Source organism: Phoenix dactylifera, unplaced genomic scaffold, assembly GCF_009389715.1.
Source record: "Phoenix dactylifera cultivar Barhee BC4 unplaced genomic scaffold, palm_55x_up_171113_PBpolish2nd_filt_p 000627F, whole genome shotgun sequence".
Lineage (NCBI taxonomy): Eukaryota > Viridiplantae > Streptophyta > Magnoliopsida > Arecales > Arecaceae > Phoenix > Phoenix dactylifera.
In genome coordinates this window covers 79,167-96,917 of record NW_024068020.1, presented here as the reverse complement: position 1 = coordinate 96,917, position 17,751 = coordinate 79,167, and the positions used below count along the sequence as shown (strand labels likewise).

The window sequence follows — 17,751 nt, the reverse complement described above, 5'->3', positions numbered from 1 at the left end:
TGCCAGCCCTCCGATGCTTAAGTCAGAGGGGGCTGTTGTGTAGAGGGAGAGGAATTATTTTCAGAAGTTTTTCTGAGTTCGGACCCCCCTTTAAGAGGGAGAGGTTTCCCTTTTATAAAGGAGTACAGGATTACCTGTACCGTCATGATTGAGCACGATCGTGTGAATTAATGCATTGATGTGGGAGATCAAACTGGAGTCAATGAGTTGTCATGGGTGATCGAACGTAGCCGAGTGGGTCAATTGGTTGCCATGGAGGGCCTAAGATCCGTGAATAGTATGCACATTAATTGTTGAGTGAGTCGGAGATCTGCGGAGGCCATGCGCATTAATTGTAGAATGAGCCGGAGATTTGCGGAGGCTATGCGCATTAATTGTAGACAGCGGTAGCAGGGCATGATCCCCGGTCGAGCTGCAGAAGAATGTGACCGTAGCGGATGGATGGTGAGGTCGGATTTCCGAGGTCAAGAATGTTGAGGTCGGGTGCCCGGGTCGGACGTCTCAAAGTCGAGCATCTGGTCGGGCGCCAGGTCGAGAGCTCTGAGGTCGGACGTCTTCAGGTCGGACGCCTCCAGATCGGACGCCTCCAATCACGTGCTGATGATGCGTTTACGTATTTCGAAGCGATCCTTTTTTTTCCAACAGAAAGCATCCGAGATTTCTCAAGGAAATCAATCACAGACGTTTTCATCCTTTCTTAAAACCGAAAGAAGAGGAGAACAATGTCCTGTCAAGATTAATTGGATTTCTTCCAATTTGACTCTTACGGCAAATAGATTTGACGTAACAGTTCCTAAGTATCTACGTCATCGTTTATTATTTGAGAGCATGTGGACGACCACACATCACAATGACCCCAATTCTATTATATAATAACAAATGAGAAATAAAAAGAAAATAAAAAATAATTAGAAAAAGGACTAGAAAAGAATTTTCCACGGTCAAAGCCATATCACCAATTCCATGGCTATTTTGGACTCAGTCACAGCCTTCCATACACCGTGCACGCCACGGCATCCTCAAAGCTCTATTTGAATTCTTAATTTATCGAAATAAATAGGATAAAAAAATAACACTCTACATTTTGCATGAAGTTGCTAATATTCTCGGTAGACTTTGGGACCGCAGCCCAAGTAAAGCAACTTGTTAGTGCCTGCAATAAGTTTGTATTGATGACAATATAAAAAGTTGATACCTCTCATAAAAAGTCAAGCTCTTATCTATTAATTTTACCTACCGATTGACTGAGATCGAGAAGTCACCGTCGTTATCAATGAGGAAGGAAGGTAAAAAGCATATCTACTACATAATCTAGATGCAAAAGCAGGATAAGTAGTTTGCTAAGATTCAAGAACAAAGAAGAAAAAGGTTGGGAACCATTTTCAAGCAAAGTTATGTGGTTCAGCCTCAAGGTGGTGAAGCAAATATTTTTCCATCTACAATTTGGTGATTTAGCAAAAGCTAAATATCCTAAATAAGAGGAATCTTGATTTAAGTGGATCACCAAACTCGATGTGTATCACTTTGGCTGCAATGAATAGAGTTGGATAGGGTTCAGAAACGAGATCTACTATATTAAAAAGTTGAATCATATGCTAAACTTTCAAAAGCCATAACTTGATCATATGATGTCGAATTGAGATTATCATTTTTTATATAATCGGATAACTTTTCAAGTTCTATAATATAAAGCCAATCATATAGAGAGTTCAAACAAACCAAAATTCCATTATTTGGGCCTCGAAACGGAACAATTAAACTGATTTTTTTTTTGAAAAGACTTTGATTGGATGTAGCTCGAAATTCGAGAAAAGTTACGTAGAGAAACAGAAGGCAAAATTAATATAGAATTTTAGATTTTTTTTTTTGTATTTATTTCTGTGAGTCATATTATTTTTTGGAAAGTTAGTCCTATCTAAAATAGGAGAGGAATTTGTTTCATATTTTTTAAGGATGGACTACATTATTATAAATAGAGGCTATTTACCTTGGATTTGATTCATCAATTAATTGTTGAGAAAAAGAAAGATCTAAATTCTACTTTTGCTAATTTTTTCAACTTTTTCTAAATTTCTTTTAAGGAATTTGATTTGATCGGATTGAGAGAATTCTTTCTTCTTCTTGTTCGGATCACCCTCACTCTCTCAGAAAAGTTATTATCTCTTATGTACTTAATATGTCAAATGTGCAACATATCTTTGCATAAAAAACATAAACCATAGATAATTGTAGACTTATCACATTTGATAATGGAGTTTATGGATTGTTTTTCATAGAAAGGGTGAAAGACCTCTCCGTACTATAATTATTTGGGGGATTGCACCATCCAAGAATCAAACTTAGAACCTCTTGTTGAGTAGAGAGGTGTGGCAAGTAGGACACGCCTTTTCTATAATAATCTGAAGGCATGAATATTCATTTATGTATACAATCCTCATAGGACTAAATCAGAAACTAATTTAATAAGCTAATAGATAACATTATCATATCACTTACTGACTACTCAAATTTTGTTTATGCAGTTCTACGCATTGTCCAACCAGTGTTTTGCACACAATTACACTTACTTTGTGTATGGTTGAACTCGTTCTATTCATATATTTATTTTCTGCATGATTAAAATATGGTCATGAAGCACATAAAAATGACCATGGGAATCAAGGAGCAGGAAGAAACACTTCAGTCAACAAAGACTAAATATAAAATGATACAGAAAGAAAATAAACTAGATGAGGATTTTCAGAGAGAAGATTTATGCATCTTATAGTCCAACTCTCATTGATCTTCTATTGGATAAGCCATTTCGGCTTCTTGATAAACATGATTTTCTAGAGTTCATCCTCCAGTTTTTCATTCTTGTTATCTTATCTGTCAATAAGTCCATTTGTATAAATCCTAACACTTCATCATTTCTTGGACCAAAATCAATTATGCCACTAGTTAAAATAAAAAAGGTACACTTGGTTCTTCCTTTGACCACTATCCTATGTTTAATCCCCGCATACTTAGTATTTGTGTTTAATGATACGTACAATTAAGCTAGTGTTCTACACACAATTTTTCCATTCTTGCACTTGTGCTTATGAATAAATTTTTTGTATATGATTATACTTAAGTGTATGTATATATGGCCATGAACTAAATAGAAAATGATCGATGGAATAATATTTGTTATTCAATGATGGTTAATCCAAAGAATGGATTTTAAATTCACAGAGAGAGAGAGAGAGAGAGAGACTGAGCGAGATAAAAATCCAATGGTCATGCGCTCTTGTATGCCTATGATTCTATCATAAAAATATTGTTTTCTTTAAATCGCCGTATGGCTCCGATATAGGGATGGCAATCGAGTAGGTTCAGGTCAGATCGGGTTAAAAATTTATAAATCCGAATCCGATCTTCCTATTAAGTAGGTCAAAAAATTAAATTTCTACACGATCTTTTTCTTAAACAAGTAATACGGCCCGACCTGCATAACCCATTTATTAAATAAATCAAGTCAAGTTAAATCGGTTAAACATGTTAAGTAGATTTTTAACCGATTCAATGAATTTAAACAGTTTAAATAGGTTAAAAAAATCAAGTTAAAGAGGACAAAAATAGTTAAGCATGCTTACATAGATTAAACAAATTTTAAACCGATTAATTAGATCATCCGAGCTAATTATTAAATAGGTCATGGTCTAAATTTGAATTCGGCCTATTTAATAAATAGGACTAGATGGGTAAATTCTTTTATGATCCAAATATATTTATGTCAAATTCGAACTTGTTTATCGTTTGTAGATCTGATTGTCATTCCTACTCAAATATATTTTAAAATATATGACTATTCAATATATGCATAATTTGTTACTGCAAGCATACATTATTACGACTTTCATCATCCGCATAATTACAAATATCCATTAAAAGAATGGCATTAACATGGGAAGTGGGATGGATAAGAACGCATGGTGCTAGTTAGGATGACCACGATGAACACATGATAATTACATGTCATCATGCCCTTTTGGTTACTTACCTGGGTGGTGATGGGATAAGAACTCGTAGTTGGTGTGACATCCAAGTCACCACTGCATTATCCATGAGGTGGCAGCACATAAGATGGGGGGGGGTGCTTCCGCCGAGGAGAGCAGGGAGATTGGAGGTGAAAGTACCCACTTTTTCTGAAAAAGAGATTTGGAGGAGGGGTACGGTCCACTCACTCTATTGACCCTAGCTACTACCCTACCGTTTTTGGGCTCTGCGAACAAGACAAGAAAATTCGCAGCCACTTCCTGCCCACTTTCTATCCTTTTAATATACATTCTCACATATATTTTGAATATATCTTTTTGAGTTTTTTAAAAGAGATTTAGTCCCATCATTTTGATGCCAAAAATCCGGGTGTCCAGACGTGGGAAACAACGCCTACCAAAAAGTAGTAAAAAAAGGAAATAAATATTTATTAAATAATTAAGGCTTTTAAAACTTGAAATAAATATTATGCTTACAAAATAATGACTCCCTGCGTTGACTAGGGAATAATAAAAATTATGTAATAATTTTTTGATTTATTTTTAAAAAATATTTTATTTTTTTGGCTCACGTTTTTTGAACTTTTGATTTAGAATTTTTATAAAAATTACAAAAAAATTAAAATTAGAAGTTAATCACATTTATACCCGATAGTTGAAAACTTATGCTTATTCCTTAAAGTTTACTTTTATCCCATACTTTTAACCTATAGCTTAATGAAAAGTTAGTTAAATCGTTAATCTTAAATATGACCCAAATGCTACATCAAAAAAATTCAAAAATAATAATAATAACCTTAGGTGTTACAAAAAAAAAGGCCACCTAAAAATATAAAAAAACGTATGCATCTTCCTCCTACTCAAGAATAAGTTTGACTGCTCATATGAAGTATATAATTTTACTAATGCTGTTAATTTAATTGGATATAAGCATAGATTTTACAAATTATTAGATGTAAGTATAGTAAATATAAACCTCGAAAAGATTTTTATAATTTATTCAAAATTATTTATAAATATACCTACATATCAAGGTACAATTTATGATAGCTCCTCCCTTCTAGAATTATTAATCCGTCAAAAGCAATTTTGGTCAATGGAACTATTTTTGGTAGTTGACAATGTTTATTTGGCAAGCACAGGATTTATTCCTAGCTTATTTTACTGCATACACTATATCTAAAACAGTGTTTCAGTAAATATCTATAAAAAAGAAAATCTTTGTATCAATGAAACTTGTTTATACTACATATATTAAAGATATCATTTAAGTTAACTCTACATATTTTCTGTAAATAATTATTTACATTTTATTTTAAATTATAATCCAAAAAAATGTAATAACTCAGTACAATTTTGCTATTCCTATTTTCTTGTCCAAAAACCGAAAACTACCATTTAAGTCTCCGTTTTATTGTCTAGAAATAATTATCTAAATATTATTTGAAAAGTTTAAGGTGCAATAGAAATATAACGTTCACAAACCGAACGAAGCCATCAAGTCTTTAGTTATGCATTAATTAATAAGGTTTTGAATTGCTTAGGTAATAATTTTGGGGAAAAAAAAGTTTGGGTATCGTACGGTCCCCCCGGAGTCTGTCCGTCGTTCTCTCACTACTTTACCTCATAAAGTAATATTTTATTCCTTGTCGCATTCTGCAGTCGGTCAGAGTAAGCTTTTGAAAAGTAATATATTATTTTAATGGCTTGTCACTCACTCCTATGTTCCTATTAATGAAGTTGGAGCATTATTTTGTTATACGAGAAATCACAGTCTCTTCTCTCAGAAAGGAGGTCTACCAACTTCCTTTTAAAATGACTGGAATTTGGAGTGCAACGTAGTTTATAGCTCGTGATGTCTAAACTACCATATGTTAATGACAAGGAAATTTGGCCCACATCACTTTGTTTTATTCAATGAGGATAATTCAGAATCTACATTTTAACTGCAAAAAGTTAGAACTCTCGGCCAATGTATGAAAATGGACATTAGCAAATAAAGGATTTGGCTTGAATTAAATTCTCTTGATATATATAGACAGGGTTATTTGGGTGGAAGTCTCTCCACATGGAATTGATATCAATAAAAATCACAAACTTCATTTCAAATTTGTTATGAGCTATACTTTTTATTAGCTCAATATAAAAATCATAAATTGATGGGCAATTTTGCAAAAAGGTTTTAATTAATTATTGATTTTGACAAAGAGTTATATTTATTTTTTTTAAAAAAAGTAGATCACTGAGTTTTAATTGACTTTTATACTCGTTTCGTTAAGACTACCTATAGAAATTAGTTTTAAATGCATATCAATTTGTTATCAGTAAATAATATCCGTACATCAACTAATTAAGCTAAAAGTGAAAAGAAGCCCCATCTCCGCAAATAAATAACCTTTTCTTTTTTTTGCACAAAATCCCAAAATTGAGACTTTTAAATGCTACAAGCCTCTCATGAATGGAGATTTATCCCATGTTGGTTCACATATCTTACATGATTTTGCAAAGACTTGATAGCTCACTTGAGCTTCTGCTTGCTTTCTCCTGCATTTAACTTATATTTTACCTTATTCTCTGTATATCTACAACCTTGATTGTAGTTTGAACTTGGGGCCATTCACCCATATGCTTCCATAGTAATTACCTACAAGTGATACCAATTTTAAACAAGACAAAGCTACTATTGTCTACCAGGAAATGAAAGAAGAGAGGAAAGAAAAATAAAACAACAAAAAGAGAAAAGGGAGGGGGTGGGGGGCTTGGAAAAGCTGATGTGGGAAAGCATGTTTAAAGTCTAGGGGGCATATCTAAACTAGTAGCTCAAGTCTTCCCAAATGACTACGGTGCTGTTTTCCTCCGTTGCTTTCCTTGTAAGCAAAATTAATAAAAGAGAACTAACACAAGGGTTGGAATCCTCATCCCTCCAAAGTCCAAGGCATTTACAAATGCCACAACACCCCCTTATTTGGTCTGCCTAATTCTGCACGAAGGCAGGAGGAATTTTCACAGGTAGCCAGCCATCTGTTTGGCCGCCCCTCTGAAGTTATCAATGCACCCAAATACAACAACAGCTACGGAAGAAAAGTCCCTTTTCTTTATTTTTTTAATTCACTCCTCCCCCTTCCTCCCCTTTCTCCAACACAACCCTATCCCTGTCTTGGCTTTTATTATCTCTACCTTTTTCTAAAGGTAGGCACCGCCTGTGATTGATTTGAAAAGGCCAACTCCCCAAGAAAACCACCACATGAACTGTATGTTTTTTTTGGCAGCCTATAAACCCAACCCTTCTTTATAGGATCCTTAAGCCTCGTTCATTCCCTTGGGGACCTGCCCATAAAGTTGACTTTGTGACAAGAAAGAGTACAGAGGGATGAGATGCAGGGCCCATGTTTTGACCATTCAACACTAAACAATAACATATTCTACATGCCTTCCTTAAGAAAAGAATATTCTACATGCCATTTAAAAATTCATAAAAAGGCCAGTTATCAGTTATAAATAAGTTTGTAAAACTTCAAAAGGCTTTCTTTCCACATTCAAGTGCATTTTGAAGTAGTAAATAGTAACATAGTAATAGTAGTTATATGGTTTAAGTTAGGAAAGACTAGCAGAAGAAATCGTGTGCTCAGAGATTCTATAGCCGCTTTCTTGTGATCATAGCTCTGGCCTCGGCTGCCCAAATCCCTCTCTACCTTTCTCTTTCTCTCCCTTACTTACATCTCTCTCTCTCTCTCTCTCTCTCTCTCTCTCTCTCTCTCTCTATCTCTATCGTGTGTGTTTCCTGTGGACACTCAAAAGCTCTGGCCAAGTTTAATAATTAGAATTATTTCAAGAAGGTGATGATATACTGGTATTCCTTCTCTTCTTTATTCTTTGTTTTCTCAGGAGTATATGACCAGAAGCTCAGAGGAAGTTGTCATCTCTCTTGTGTCTCTTAGTCATCTCTCTCTCTCTCTCTCATCTCTGCCTACCTTCTCTCTTTCTTCAGCCATTAACTCCTCTTAATGATGGCTTCCTCTCGTGATCCGTGGCCTCCCACACCGAGTGTTTGCGTTAATCCTAGACAGTCCCAACGACATTTAGGGGACCCCGTGTAACGGAGCGACGCAAAGGGGAGAGCTTTGGAGAGAGGACGCAGTGAAGACTGGGAGAGAAGTAGAAAGGCAGGGCTTCGGAAGGGTTTTAGAGGAGGCCAAGATGGGATTTTGGGAGAAGATAGACTATTAGATGACTTCCAGGCCCAGCGACCAGTGTGAGTCTCCTTTCTCTTTGAGAAGACGCGTGATATAAAACAGAAAGAACGGTCCTCCTGTTTTTCCTCCTTCCTCTTAGTTACTCTACCATACAAGAAATATTTATAGTTGCTGAAAAGAATTAAACCATTTGAAGAAAGGAAGAGGAGGAGAAAGAGAGATGGGGAACTGCGGAAGGAATGGAGCTGTGAGGCAGTACATCAGATCCAAGGTGCCTCGCTTGAGATGGACCCCTGACCTTCACCACTGCTTTGTTCATGCCATAGAGAAGCTTGGAGGACAGGAAAGTTGGTACCTTTTCCATTCCAACTATTATGCTTTACTTTTTTCCCTTCTGTTTTTCTTCTCCCTTTGTTACTCGTTACAGTTTTACTTTTGTTTTGTAATATTATTTCTTGTTGCTGCTATTGTAGAGGCTACACCTAAGCTTGTCCTTCAGATGATGGATGTTAGAGGACTCACCATATCCCATGTTAAAAGCCATCTCCAGGTATGTTTGTTTTAATGCTTGGTCCAGATTCATGGTTATATTTTTGTCTCTCTTGTTCTTTTGTTTTTCTGGTGAAAGTTTGGCTGACAAAGGGATGATATTGTTTTAAACAGATGTACAGAGGCATGAGAAATGACATGGGCAGGCAAGGTAAGGTTTTTCCATCAAATTAAAATGAAATCCATGTCCTTGTTATTTTCTCCATTTCCAATGTTTAAGTTTATTTATATTATGGTAAGAAAGCTCTCTATCTCAATTACCATCTAGTTGATGTAGCATCATCTTTTGTCATTTGAAAAGCCTTATTCGTAGAGATTACTTTTATTTTTATTTTTATTTCTATTTCTAAAAGTTGTGGCTAATTATTTTCTCTTTGTCACTCCTTCATGTGATTTATCTAGTTAATGATACCTACCCATTAAGTTGATGCAGCATCATTTTTTAATTTCTTTCCCCCATATGGATAAGCTTACATAGTAGAGCTAGTTTTAATTTTTTATTTATACTCTCTTTCCATTAAGACTGCTGCTTAGCTAAAAAGAGTACAGAATAAGAGGCCATACTTTTTGTTGAGCTGCACCATTTACCGTAAATCATCTCCAACCACAAAATGGCATCTTTATTTATTTATTCGCTTTTGGTTGCCCTTCAGAATGCATGAACTATGTGAGCTATCAATAGAATAGCAAAAAGAAAAGGAGTGAAGTTCGAAAACTAATGATCTTTTTACATGGTTTGCCTGCCATCCTTCTTAAGTAACTCCCATCTTTTTTCTTCTTTTGCTTCCTTTCTGTCACTTTTTCCTAATAAATTTAATTTTTTAAAGACAAATTAAGCACTCTTCCAAACCTCACAAATGCTCAAAAATTTCTTCTCTCTAACTCCACAAGTTTGTTTTTTATGATTTCATAGTACAGTTGAGTCTCAGAAAAAAGCCTTGCTTCATGTCTCAATCTTCTTGTTTATCATCAGAGTTGCAAGCAAGACAGCACTCATGTGAAACCAATGATGGTGGTGCTGATGAGCAAGATGATTATGACTCCTGCCCTTCTTCAAAGCCCACCAAGGAGTTCCAGTCCCAGTTAACGTACTCCCCACTCCCTCCTCTGAAAAGATTGGCTAGCTAGCTAGCTTTGTCCACTTCAAATAGTATCCCTCACATAAGGAACATATAAAGATGACACCCATCTGCTCTTCTCCCTCACTTTTTCCTCACCTTTTGCTTACCTCTCCCCACACCTTTTGCTTATTTTATTGACAGGGCTCGAATGGAGACACAAGCCAATTCCAAAAGCTTGCAATGCAGCAAAGGAATGGGAGAGAGAGTCACCTCCCCGTATTGCTTTGATGTTTACATGCAAGCCATGGCTGTGGGGAGGGGAATAAAGGAGGAGGGCTTCAGGTGGCAGAAAGATGCTCTGCACACTGGCTTATTGGCAGATCATCACCCTTCCAAGCTCAAAGTGTCAGGACATATGGTGGAAGAATCTGGCACTCTAAAGGTACAGCAAAAAGGGGTAAAAGAAACCACACCTTCTCCTTGTTCTTCTCCTCCATTACAACTTTTCTCTCTCCCTCTTGAGTGTCCTCATCTCCTTTTCGGTGCCTTGTGTTAAGTCCTCTAATCTCCTCTTTGGACCAACTTCTTGTTAAGGTTGGATTAGGTTTGATATTGAAATATTGCATGGAGCTTGGCCTTCCTTGTTTAAGGGCATGCCTCATGCACGTGAATTTAATAGTCCACCTATACTATATCAGAATAGAGAGGAATTTTTTTTCAATATTTATGTTTTTTGTTTTCATGACTAGGATATTCCTTATTTCATCCTTATTTTATTAATTTGAATGCTTGACCAGCTTCTTGCACTGCATTATACTCTTTCCCCATGCATTCTCATGTATCTCTCTGGATCAATGAGATACAGCCACATAGCCGCAGAGGGATAAAGAATAGAGCTATGCTAGTATATTTGGGCCACCATATTCAGATCTGCGATCTATAGTCAGAAGATTTGGAATTATACTGACTTTTTGAATAGTTTTTTAAGATGATTAATGGATGATCAAATAATACCTTCTTGACAGTTAGGGATGCTGCCACTAAAATAATGGGTCAAACTGTATATAATGGAATAATTATAAGATGAAATTGCTTATGATTCCATTTGCTTGGCATCATGAATTAATGAGTTCAAAATTATGTCCAGTTGCTTATAATAATCATCTTTCACATTTACTTACTGTTGTAATCCGCACTAAAGTTTAAATCTTTGCTGTCATATTTTTCATTGCCAACCAAAAGAAAAACTTTTGGTGCTAACTCATTGTTGATGAATTTAATTTGAATGACTAATAGTTCAACTTTTGGTTAAAGAATTTATACTAGGAGTTTATTAATGAGAAACTTTTGAGATCAGGCACTGATAACATCGCAATGCTTACTTTATCCGCATGGTTGCAAGAGCTAAATAATGTTCTACTAAAATGTGACATCAAACTCATCTTCTCTCTTTACTGATCACAGACCAGCATACCAAGCGATAAGATTCTTATCTCCGCAAAGAAGCTCAAGTCTGACAGGAGCTATGAGAATGAATGTCAATCCTATAGTTCCCTACCATTTAACGAGCTTTCGGAGGAGAGAGAGGAGGTCAATGATTGGTCACTATCACTATCCTTGTCATTGCACCCAAAACAAAGGAGTAATAAGCCCTCAGCAAGTGAAAGCAGTGGAGTGATCTCTTCATCTTCGAGGAGAAACTTCGGTGACTGTTCAGGTTACTCTGGAAGTCCCAGAATCAATTTGGATCTCTCCATGTCTATCTGTGGTTCTTAGCCTAAACCTTTTCCCTTTTCTTTCTTTTTGTTCTTTTTTCTGGTAGTGGGTTGGAGGGAATCGAGCCATAGCCATTGTTTCTTTTTTGCTGCCATTGGCATCTTATCATCTTACACCTCCACGATACTTCCTATGTACTTAGTATAATAGATACATTAGCAGGACCTGCTAGTGTAGTCTTTAAAAGTAGAATACTTTCCGGACTCATTTGGTTTGCAAGAAAAAGTTTTTCTCACTAGAATATTTTTTCTGAGAGGTTGATTTTGAAAAATATGATATCTAAAAAAATAGTTTTGACATATTTGCTTAATCATTAGAAGTGGCACATTTTAGAGTGGCTTATTGAGCATCAACTTTCTTAAGAAAGTTGTATAAAATCCTATTATACCTTTAAAAAAGAGAAAGACCTTACCTATAGATTTTGATGGCTTAAGGGTTTTTTTTAAAAAAATGGACCCTAATTTCTAACCGATGGAAAAGTAGTTTTCTCATATCTCTATAGGTTTTTCTTTTCCATAGAATATGAGAATCTTATTCTTATGAAAATACTACTTTCTCATCTCTTCTTTTAAAACTCAAACTAATTAAGGGGCATTTTTTTTTCTTTTTCCTTTCCATTAACCACACTTTTTCTTCTTGTTTTCCTGCGAACCAAATGACTGCTTATGACTTGTTAGTATTGGTAAAATCTAAAGAATACATTATTATAACTTCTGAGAGGCGCTACATAAATGGCATGTTGGCAATATGAAAAGGCTCCTTTCGGTTGTTATACTCAACAAGGAGTTCTTCTCTTCGAGATAAAATAATCCTTAGAACATTGCTTGACCACAATATTTGATTTTTGGTGCAGCTTCCTTTCCAGTTTGAGAGTTTTTACGTTGGTTTACGTTGAACCATACAATATGGAAACTTGTTCGGGAACAACCTAATTTCTAGACCACCAAAAGAGTCCGTCTTGTCACACTTTTGGGCTACCTACTTCCTGGCCCCATCCGTTGAAAAAGGTGCCCGAGTGTTGGGGAATTCAGATATAGATCACCTTCTCCTTGAATTTTACCATAAATAATTGGTTCCGGAGGAGCATTTTGATTTTTAATCTTTTTACACAAGACTAAATGTAAAATGGTTCAGTGACGTAGGTTTCCTTTAAAGCGCTGTACTACACAAATTAGAGTTATATGAAATGAGTAGCCTCTTTAATCCCCCCCAAAAAAAAGGTACTGTACGAACAGATCAGATGATCCGCATTAGGAGCATCTGTTTTTAAAAAAGAATTAATGGAGGCCATGGATAAATAAGAAATAAAGTGTTGGGAAGTATCAAAATATTGTATCTCTATGTTTATGTGACATGATTGTGATTATCTATACACGATAAAATGTAGCCAACGAATCATCTATGTCAAAACTGAAGTTGCTATATTGTAATCCATGAATAATACATTGAACAATTGGCATGACTTGAATTCTCAACTTCAGTTTTTCTAGGTCCTGAACTAAAATTGGTTGATGGATAGTCAACTTCACCTAGAGTAAAGTCGGCAGATGGTTTGCCAACTTTAAACAACGAGAAACCTACAAATAGATTGCCAACTTTAATTTGAAATTCGCAAACAAAATTAAGGCATCCCTTATTTCAAAACAAAATAGAAGAACCCTCCTATTTAAAGAGGCCACTATCCTCCCTAGTCAACCTTTCCCCTACCTACTATACTAGGGAGGGTGTTGCCTCCCTTTAAATCGCCTTCCAGAAGGTCCACCATCTTCCCTGACGCCCTCATTGACTATTTAAAAAGACCAATCCCTAGTCTATCCACATCCTTTCTCCTCCTCTCGTTTATTGTATTTCACTCTACGAGATCTCCTTCTCGCCTTGCGACCAAGATTGCACTTCTTTAAAGCCTACCACTCACCTCTTCCTCTTTTTCTAAAACCTACCTGTCACGCCCCGAGCCCGAGGCGCAGCAGACGCCGCACGCCCGCACGGCGGGCCGCGCAGGCGTGCAAGGCATCAGAACGTATCGGAGCAAATACAGATGTTCAAAAATGACATAAATATTTAAGTTGGTCAAAAGCAGTCTTACAAAATTTCAGAATAGCATATGCCAACATAATTCAAATGTCCAAGCTAATCTAGCAAAAATGCCGATAACTGATGGAATCATCGGAATATCTAACGCACTCCCCAATCCCATGCGATCAAGCCTCTGGATCTGAAAAACAGAGAAAATAAAATAATGAGCTACACTAGCCCAGTAAGCAACAAAATACCCCAAAGTGGGGTCAGAGCATATCAGGTCAAAATACAGGATAATAATTGGAATAAATCATAAATAACATCGTTTTACTGTTTTCAAAACTTATTATCATTTTTCTAAAAACTCTGATACCAGAATCTCAACATAATAGGCTACGGCCACGTAACCCAGTGGCATGGGTCGCACAAGGTGCCAAATCCACTATATTTATCCACCAATGGTGGCCGGTGTTGCACAAAAGTGCCAAATCCACTATATTTACCCACTGATGGCAGCCGGTGTCCAGAAACTACTATTCTAATCACCGGTGGTGGGGTGTCGAAACCGGTTCCTCACAGATTACAAGTCGACAGGTCCAACGTATAATCTCCATTGGCGGGGCCAGAACAGAACAGAACAGATCATAGCCATGTTGAGAATGCATATATATATAAATAGATTTCATAAATTATACGGTCATATTTTACAGATTTCAGAGCATATAACATGATTTTCAAATAAAATTTAACATGTCAGACCCATTTTACTAAATACAAAACATATTTCAAAATTTAATCCAGTAATAATTATTTTACCAAATGATTTAGAAAAATGCACCTTGAAGCATTAAGTTACTTACCTCTTCTCGCTTAATCCCTACTTCAGATAGGCGGATCAGGTTCACCTGTTTAAATTTAATTAATTCCTTGCTAATTTCAGAATTAAGCAAAATCTAAAAAGAATACTATTGGACACGGCCCAACAGGGTCCAGAGTTGGCCCATAATGGGCATGGCCCGATAGGGCCCATATCGGACACGGCCCAATGGGCCCGCATAGACCCAACTAAATAGGGCCCCCAAGGTTGGCTTCTAATTGGTTCATTTATGCAATAAAAATTTATTGCAGGGACTAATACTTAATTACAGGGTACTGTTCTATAATAAAACTTGAGTAAAGGGACGAAACAAATATATTTGAGGGCCTTTATGTAATAAATCTTTCTTATAGGGATCAAACATAATTTACAGTAGGCTCGTTTGTGCAATAATATACTATCAAGGGCTTAACTGTAAAATTGCATTTATTGGCCAAACAGGTTCGGGTTTCGGGTTTCGGGTTTTGGGTCTGAACTGGATTTCGGGTTTCGGATTTTCTTCTCTTTTTTTTTTATATTTCTGGTTTCGGGTTCGAACCGGGCCTAAGTTGGGCCTGCAGTGAATAGGGCCCGTGAACAGGGCCCTTCTTCTTCCCCAAACCCCCACGAATAGGGGAAGAAGAAGAAGAGGAAGAAGGGACCGGCTGGGGGGGGGGGTTAGCCTAGGCGGCCAGGAGCTGTTGCCCGGTCGACGGCCGGCCGACTGCAGTGGCAGCCGGCGGCTGCTGCAGTGACGGGCATCGAAGGAAAACCGAATGATCTCGGTTTGGGGCCAAAGCAAAGGAAGGAAATCAAGCATGTTTTTTGGCATGGAATCAAGGGCAAAAGAGGAGGGAAGCTCACCGGCGGTCGACGGAGGTGGCGGATCTTGGCCGAGGGAGGCTCGGTCCGATGTCAAGCGGCGGCGGCGATGGCACTTTCCAAAGAGGAAGGAGATCTCGAAATAGGGGAGGCTTGAGTGGTGGTGGTGGTTGGCCGAGGCGGCTCACCGGCGACTTGGGAAGTGGGAGCAGAGGAAGGAGAGGAAGAGGAGAGGGAGCAGAGGAAGAAAAGGGGACTCGGCGATGGCCCTAGGGAAGGAGAGATGTGGGTTTTATCTCTCCATCATAACGGCCCTCCGCCACGAAAATCGTGGCGATCGAGCGCGATCCGCGGCCGTGATCGGCCGCGGTGTGACCGGAGGGGGGGGGTGCCGCGGGATACCCGCGGCGCCCTTGCCCCATTTGTCTTCGAAGGAGCCAGAGAGGATCGCAATCGCGATCCTCTGTTCCGGTCCTCCCAAAAATAGGAACAGGGCTGAAGTCGGCTGGGGCTGCCGACTTCAGCCCCATATCTTACATTCTCTCCGTCTTAGAAAAATTTCGTCCTCAAAATTTAACATACCTTAGTTTGCCAAAAGGTCCGGATATTTTTCCTTCATCACGTCCTCGAGTTCCCACGTGGCCTCACGTTCTGAGTGATTGCTCCACTGGATCTTAACATAAGGAATTATGCACCTCCTCAATGCATGTTCCTTTTTATCAACCATGCGTACAGGCTGCCTAACGTGCATAGTAGAGATCTCGAGGGAAAGTATAGTCCACTACCTACGAAGCTAAATTTAATGTATCCAGGGATCTGAAATTTTATCCGCTTTTCATGGCAGTTAATGGTAGCAAAGTGTGACGCTAACCAGTCCATACTAAGAATAAATGTCAAAGTCATACATATCTATAACTATCAAATCATCAGGCAAGTCTCTACCTACTATCTGAACCGGGCAAGTCTTGCAGACCTGATTACCAATCATCCCACTTCCGGCAGGGGTGTTAACATGTAAATCATACTTTAACGACACGTAAGATAGGTCATGTTTTCGCACAAATATCCATGACACAATGAATGTGCAGCACTAGAATCAAACAGTATATAAGCATAAACAGAAGCAACCGGTAGTGTACCTGACACCACAGTATTGGATGCCTGAGCATCCTGCTGAGTCAGTGCATAAATACGACCCTGTATGTGCGGTCTCCCTCCTATCTGCTGCTTAGGAGAAGAAGGCTGAGCAATCTGAACCGGAGCAGGAGAACCTTGCACTTGCTGGGTCCTTGTAGCTTGAGGCCTCTGATCTGATTGTGATACTTGCTGATTGCGAGGGTACTTTGCTATTTTATGACCCTGTTGGCCACATCTGAAACATGCGCCAGATAATTGTCTACACAGTTCTGTCTTATAGGCACCACCACATGCTTCACATTTAGACTGGCCTTGTTGAATAGTCTCTCCATAAGATCCCTGCTTTTCTGATTGCCCAGACCTATTACGAGATTTTGCTGTCCTACTAGAATTTTGTCCACTATGAGTATCATCATCTCTGCTCCTTTTCTTTTGTATTCTATCTTTTGAATCGTGTATTTCCTTCCAGATAATTTTCATATTCTTGGCCCTGTCTACCAGGTCAACATAGTTGGTTGAGTGCACTACGGCCAAACCTCGACGTAAGTGAGGCTTCAATCCTTCTTCAAATCTCCTCATCCGAGACTCTGCATCTATGACGAGGGTGGGAGCAAACTGAGCTAACCTGTCAAACTCTGCCTCATACTCATCCACGGTCATAGTTCCTTGAGACAGATTTAGAAATTCTCTCTCTAGCTCCCTAAGGCGACTTGAAGGAAAATACTTGGAGTAGAAGGCTGTGCGAAACCTCTGCCAGGTAAGTGCCTCCTGCTCGGGTGCCAATGTGCGCTCCACAGACATCCACCAATGATGAGCTCGGTCATGAAGCCTATAGGTGGCAAATTTGACCTTCTCTTCATCGGTGCACTCTATTGCTCTAAAGGCTTTCTCCATTTCATCTATCCAGGCTTCGGCCTCTTGAGTACTAGTGGTGCCTTTAAAAGCCGAAGGAGCCATTCTCTTGAATTCAGCTATACTCCTTCTTTGCTTCGGAGGATCAACGACTTGCTGGATTGGTTGCTGAGGTTGTTGCCTCTGTTGGCGTACTAACCCAACGATCTCCTCAATCAGTTCGAGCACCCGGGTTTGATTTCTGGCGGCAGTTTCTGGAGTTGATTGACCCTGGGGTCCTGAGCTATGCGATGCCTCACCAGCTTGGTTAGTAGGGGCTCTTCAATGAGAGCCCCTGACCATCCGATTCAGGCTACGAATATGACGAGGCGGCATTCTGATTTAGTAAAAATATATAGATGTTATAAAATCATCTAAACAGAATAATACGAAATAGTTAATAAAATAAATGAACATTATCCCCTTAT

General features: G+C 38.1%; 2 protein-coding genes across 2 annotated transcripts; one reads left to right on the top strand and one right to left on the bottom strand.

Moving 5' to 3' along the window:
* Window positions 1-7,747: 7,747 nt before the first annotated feature.
* LOC103721288 (myb family transcription factor MOF1-like) lies at window positions 7,748-11,805 on the top strand. Its single transcript, XM_039119819.1, has 6 exons — window positions 7,748-8,559; window positions 8,686-8,762; window positions 8,876-8,912; window positions 9,735-9,849; window positions 10,024-10,264; window positions 11,287-11,805. Exons 1-6 carry the CDS (start codon window positions 8,433-8,435, stop codon window positions 11,596-11,598), a joined length of 909 nt encoding a protein of 302 aa, XP_038975747.1. The 5' UTR covers window positions 7,748-8,432; the 3' UTR covers window positions 11,599-11,805.
* A 4,516-nt stretch (window positions 11,806-16,321) lies between these two features.
* LOC120106766 lies at window positions 16,322-17,389 on the bottom strand. The gene has a single exon (XM_039119818.1). It carries the CDS (start codon window positions 17,387-17,389, stop codon window positions 16,322-16,324), a length of 1,068 nt encoding a protein of 355 aa, XP_038975746.1.
* Window positions 17,390-17,751: the final 362 nt, after the last annotated feature.